Source organism: Saccostrea cucullata, unplaced genomic scaffold (assembly GCF_032062105.1).
Source record: "Saccostrea cucullata isolate Sc308-1 unplaced genomic scaffold, CSIRO_AGI_Scuc_v1 ctg334, whole genome shotgun sequence".
In the NCBI taxonomy this organism is placed as follows: Eukaryota; Metazoa; Mollusca; class Bivalvia; order Ostreida; family Ostreidae; genus Saccostrea; species Saccostrea cuccullata.
This window is the reverse complement of record NW_026923666.1, coordinates 15,469-22,143: the sequence shown is the minus strand read 5'-3', so window position 1 is coordinate 22,143 and position 6,675 is coordinate 15,469. Positions and strand designations below refer to the sequence as shown.

Sequence of the window (6,675 nt, the reverse complement as noted above, 5' to 3'; positions counted from 1 at the left end):
ATGAAACTCGTAAATTTATAAATTACTTTCCTTGTTATCGGTCGTTTTCAATATAGTTTTGTAGAAAACATTCTGATTGCACTTATAAGTAATCTGAAGTTGATATTAAAAAACTTCATTTTCTGATTGACAATAAACATATATCTTCCAAAAACTTTCTTATGGTACCCATTTCGCCACATCATTTGCAGACTTTTTTTTATTCATATGAAGCAAAATTTATTCAACAACACAAACCTGAGAAGTAGTAAGAGATCGACGTTTGATAATAGATATGATCACTTAAATATTTCTATATTGTCAGCTTCTCTTACTTATGTAATAACAAACTCTTATCAGGCGTATCCCGCAGTCTATTCCTTAAGCAAAAGCATGCTCTATATATATATGCACAATTTTTAAATTGAGACAAGCTATTGACAAACACGCCGATGAAACAATAATATCAACCATCTCGTTTAAAGTTATCATTTTGCAACATCTATGGTTGATACAATGACCTTGTCAGCAAAAACTGTCTGCATGTATTATAAGTCGAATGCTAACTGACGTTTTCCAAAATAATTGTGAAGTTATTATTTACACTTTGAAGTTTATTTCCCCGTTTTCCTTGATCATGACAAGCACACGGCAAGGAGATACTCATTCCTTCATGACGCCTGATTCTACTCCAGTGTTTTGGAGGTATGTGTTTAGTCTGCACAGTTTTGTATTGTCCCACTAGACTTTGAGCTTGATTGCTGTTTGTTTACACCAAGTTTGATTCTAAATTTTAAGAATTTTTCTACACGCCAAAACATCTTGATTGAATATGAATGTCTTGGTTTCATATGAAAAATATCAGAAAGTAGTTAATAGGAGGGTACATTTAGAAATAAAAATCATAAAACTAAGTAGGACAGACAGACGGGACGATATATAGAGGAACCGGTTGTGTTCGACAATTTTACCGTTAAAGAACTGATTGAAAAGCAGCAATTTTTGGAAAAAAATTCAAATTATTGGGAGGATATTTTTCTGACATCCTTATAAAGAAGCTAGAATACAGCGTTTTAAAGAGGAAAATTTATAAACTTAATTCTTTGTGCTCTTTTTTATTGCTTCACTTAGCAATTCGAATTATGGTTCATCTCCATCGGTATTATAAATTAAAATAATATTTGAGCCCTTCGCATTTGTTCTTAATATTTAAAAAAAAATTGTTGTTTTACTTTTTCAATCAAGTGTATTTTGAACAAATTATTAAGGATTTTTGGTGAGTAAGGGTTATGGGACATTTGCCGATGTATACATAGCTACGGCCATATGTTTCATTAAAATCAATACGAACACAAAACAAACAGTAAATTGCATTGCTGCTATGGTTACATGTAGGCGGATCAAAGTACCACATTCTGGGGCAAATTCGGTCTCAGAAAAACAAAAATAAATATTCGGTCGGCCTAGCAGCGAACCGAAATAAAACGATGCGTCATGTAATCTGTTACACTTGTTTAAATAATATGATACATTGTTAGTGCGGATATAGTTTTATAGTTGTCTTGTTGCCAGTGTGAATATTATGAATGTGCAAAACATAGAGAACTGCTTAAACTAAGTTTGCTTTTCATCATTTATTCAACATGTTCAAACTATACATATTAAAATAGAACTTTTGAATCCAGAGTCAAACACACCCGTTTAACGACACCTGGAAACCAATACTTGACAATAAACAGATAAAATATGAAAGACAATCATCAGCTGCATCAGCAGTCAAAATATCACGTATACATCTTCAGATCTCTCTCCAAATCCATCTTAAAACATTAAAACTTGTTTCCTCATCTCCAATTTTTCTCAAAATCACTCCGTGTAAATGTTGGAACCAACTTCCAGCCCATAACAACTGTAATCTGAATAATAGTACATGGTCTTTATCCAAGACCCAAAAACCAATCAGCGATATATATTTTTCTTAAATTCCATTTTAGATTGGTATCACTCGTAGCTCATTCAAGAAAACTTTTCTTTTTTTTGTGAATTGCAGAGTAAACTTTCATTGATTATGATTGCTGAAGTGTCATTTAGTACAGCGCCGTATCATCAAATGTGTAGGCATGTTTAATACAGATGTTACAGAGCGGCAGATTGCAAGAAAATGTATAGATTGCAAATTTGAATACTTTTTGGGATTGTTTCATGGTAATTGTGGATGATCAATCCAATTTGAAGAATCCTGATTTCGTGGGACTTTCAACAATCGTGATAGTGGTGGAGTTACACGTGACGTCAGTGACCAACAAACTGTCCAGTTCGTTATGCTCCCTTTGCGGGGGCAGAAAATCTCGGTCGTCATCATTGTCCATGTCAAAACTTGTGCACGTGCAAGACGACTCGGCACAGTATGACTCTGTATCTTCCGATAAACATCGAGGAGAAAAAGGTGCAGAAGTTTGTTCATTTTCACAACTATTATCCGTCATGTCCACAGAGGTCTCGTGCTGTGCACGCGTTCCCTTCATCCAATCAAAACACTTCTGGTCGTTTTCTGTCATTTGCGCACAACAGCAGTCCGACGACGAATTCTCCGTGTTATTGTTATTCTCACGAACCCAGTCTACTTTCGCACACTCCAAAAGCGTGTTTGTCTTGTCATTGAGGTCGGATTCATTGTCAAATTGTCCACGACCCGTTTCAGAGGGCAACAATAGCCCTCCCCGGGTACCATCTGTCTGTTCCAGTGAATTGATATACTCGGCCGCCTCCGCCAGTGCTCCGATGCCATTGTCGTACATTCGCGGACGACACACGGTTCGCGTCCTTCCTTTGTCCTGCTTCCTTTTTTCTTTGTTGTCATGGAGATCATAAATGCCATACGGACGAAAGTTCTCCACCTGCAAATTTGAGAACAAAAAACAGCTCGGTGAATAAGTTAATGCAAATTACAACGCAATGGACCGTATGTTTTAAAGCAAACTCCCAACTCCTTTTATGGTTTGAATCTGTGCTCATTTTAATGAAAGATTTTTTTGTAGAAGGCAAGCTGTTTCAAATTCACCAGCCTTTCATGACCTTTTCACAAAAAAATAATTATATATTTAAATATTGGTAACATACCTCACTTTTCCTCCGTCTGCCAACTCTTTTTGTATTTGGTCTGAACAAAAGGAAATAAGAGAGAATAAATAAATATCAGAATTACGTTTAAAAAGTATTACACGTGAAATGGCTAATTAAATTTAAATATACATTTTTTTTTATCTCTTTATTGATAAAGGTTCTAAATGCTACTTCAAATCGATCTTTAACTTCCTTCACGAAACCTTTATCATTATATCTCGGATAATGCATATATTGGGCGATTAAAAAGATACTCAGGTTTCAATTATTGGCTTTTTTAATGCTACCATGACGTGTTAAACTACTTTATCGCCTACTCGCAGTGTACTAAACATATAAACTAAAAACTCTCGTTTCCTCTTGTCTGTGAAATATTTTAATTTCAGTTTCGCTTTTGATGAATTTTCTGTGATTGTACTTTTTATTTATCATGTATAAAATCTGTATAGTTTCATAATTATGAACCTATTTTTCAGATCATCTTTCGCAGGTCTTATTTTTAAACCCTTAAAATTCCCAGTATTTTTAAAGTTATTTATATGTTGAGGGTGCAATTATGTAGGAATTCTAAGAATTAAATGCTTGATACGGAGTGACAAAATAAAAGGTGATTTCGAATAAAAGGCGGCATGACATATCCACGCGGAAACGCGTGTAAATTTTTGGCTTCGATCGTGGCCAAATTTAACTGAATGTGCACACGTAATTTCCTCGCTTATCAAATTAAACTTGTGTCTGTGTTTTAACACCCACAGAGGGATTTTTTCTTTACATTGGTTTGGAAATCACGACTCGAAGAGTACACGTATCCTTAAACCTTTTGTGAAATCATTGACAGAAAAGTCTGTATAAATAGACGTGTCCAACAGTGATGTAATATATATATATACATGTATATACTTTTACATATGGTACAGGATCGTCTCAATTTTCCTTCTGTGTTAGACTTGTGAAGTACATGCAGTTGAACAACAGTACCATGAAAATTGGGATTGTTCTTAAGAAAAAAAAATATCGGTCAAGTTTTTTTTCGGGACAATGTTACGTACACATACATTGTACTTATATATCATATCGTTTTTATATGGATACATACATGTAGCTATCCTTATGAAAAATTGTAAACTAGAATGCACAGCAATGATTTGACGAACGAATATCCTTATATTCTGGTACAAAGAGTGCACAAATTTCACTTTTAAACTGTAATGAAACATTCATGAAAAGCACTATTACTCAAGCGCATTTATCTTACAAACGATAAAACAGATATCGTTTATAAGCCCTGTTATAGCGACAACGTACTACTGGAACTCCCCAAGGCTAAGTAGTGAGATCGATTATTTTACTGATGTGTTTCCTTCACTGTCATCCAATGTGGGTATACATTTTGTTGTTGTCAAATATGAGAATTACACACATATTCACGTGTACTTGTACTTGGTCCTTCGAGAAAATTCATACCAAGTGAAATTTTTCCAAATAACACCTACACAGCTTATATTCAATGTATATTAATGTTGAATCGGAGATGACATCAAAATGAACAAACAATTTCAATTTTGATTGATAATTTTTCATCATCGTAACACCCAAAGTCTAATGTCTGAATTTTAATATATAACGTAAGACTATAGAATAAATTAGATTCATGCAATTAAAAAAACCTTTGTTTAATCAAACATACCTTGAATTGAAGTCAAAGAGGAGATAGGGGTCAAGGATGTTTTCTTCAGGTTCCCAGGTGCACTGCCTACAAGAAGAGTACAGGTGAACTAAAATTGACACACTGACAAGCAGTATAAATAGATTGATGACGCCATTGACCACGTCTGATGCAATTGACAATACGTTACTTAAATATCTTGATGATTTTAATATCATTGACGTTTATAATATGAAACTTTCTGTTTCTAGTCAATGACAATTGATGTATTGTATCTGTCGTTACAATGACATTTGTCCATACTCATGTTTTGCAGTTCTTGCATGTTGGGCGTAAAAACAAGTAGTAAATTCGATTGCAAGGTACGGGGGATTGAAATTCCAAAAGTATGAAATATTTACAATTCCCTTCACAGGGCATTCAAGTATTTTTCAATTTTTATTTTCATTTTATGACTTTAAGAGCGTGCAAAAATTATATTTATCTGTAATTTCTATGTCATAAAATGGTGATCTGGAGATAAGAATACGGAAGTCTAGTTGATTAAATATTTGTTTGGTTAAAAAAGAACACGATCTATACATTTAAATTCTTTGCATCAGCAAAGAGGGGGTTTAAAAGAAAAAAACACAAGGAAGTCTTAAAAAAGGGTAAATTTTTGGTAAGAAATATAAATCAGTTACATGTAATTTTCTTCCTTGTTTAGAAAGTTGAACAATATAAAATGCAACATCCTGAATCTTTGAGTAGTATACCCAACAAATCTACATTAAGGGGACGAACGTCGACAAACAAAATCTTAAAGCTACTAAAGTCCATCAGCTTTAAATTGCAAATAAATTTCTTCTGTCAGGGAAAACATCTTGCTACATATAGTTGATAGTAAACAACCAATCACCTTGAACTTTTTATTGATTGGGGTTATGGGAAGGGAAATTATTTAGAAAATTACAAATCGAATTTGTTTTACTTACTTTGTCGGGTATCCTTTCCATTTGACAAGATACTGAAGTTTGCCCTGTTGTGCAAAAATAAAATGAAACTTTATATAATGTTATATATTAATCGATGTCGATCAATATGGATGAAGCGCATAAACTTGTTGAAAACATACTTTTTTTTAAAATGTCATGCAAAATTACAACGCACATTTTAAAATTAACCATTCATAAATTCCATTTTCGAGTTAACTTACCTTTCGAATTCGTTTCTTTTTAATATAATCAGCTCTAAAGATCCGTTCGCCGGTTAAAAAGCTCGTCTCCATTGCACTGCGTTTCTCGTAACAGCCAAGCTGTGTTTACTTCTAGCGAGGTAAACACGTTTAATGCGCAGACTTGAAATATACGACCTTTGGCGTCAAGGGTCACCAAGCGAAAGGAAAAAATACGTCATTCACTTCGCATTACAGTCATGTTATGAAGGTTAGATATAATAAAGGCGAATTTATACGAGCCAGTCATGAGTATTTTAAATCTTGCAATCTGACTGGTGTATATGTAAACACATACTGGGTCTTAGAATAGATATGTGGTAATTCATAAATCTAAAAATAGATGTAAATCGAAGGGGTAGATCTTTCGCAATATTTTGACTCAGCATATTCATGATTCTTGTAAATTGCTAATTGGAATAGAACCATGACAAATTACTAAAATTATACACGATCAAATAAGATTAATGGTTAATGAACAAAAATGGATGAATAATTTCTGAAAAACTCGGAAAAAAAAAAAAAACATTCAAGTTTAGGGAAAAATTATCCCCGGCGAATTGCATTTTCCTGAATATCACGTTGTTTGTGTCCGTTACCAATGATTTGTCATTAAAACCAAAACATTGAATCAATCGAAAATTCCAGAATGGTCTTATACTCAGCAAAAAGACCAGGACAAATCTTTCATAAT

General features: G+C 33.5%; 1 protein-coding gene across 1 annotated transcript; it reads right to left on the bottom strand.

The window, feature by feature from the left end:
* Positions 1-1,594: 1,594 nt before the first annotated feature.
* LOC134264617 (uncharacterized) lies at positions 1,595-6,191 on the bottom strand. The gene is made up of 5 exons (XM_062746897.1): positions 5,964-6,191; positions 5,743-5,786; positions 4,790-4,855; positions 3,100-3,139; positions 1,595-2,876 (listed from the first exon to the last, which is right to left on the bottom strand). Exons 1-5 carry the CDS (start codon positions 6,033-6,035, stop codon positions 2,199-2,201), a joined length of 900 nt encoding a protein of 299 aa, XP_062602881.1. The 5' UTR covers positions 6,036-6,191; the 3' UTR covers positions 1,595-2,198.
* Between the last annotated feature and the right edge of the window lie 484 nt (positions 6,192-6,675).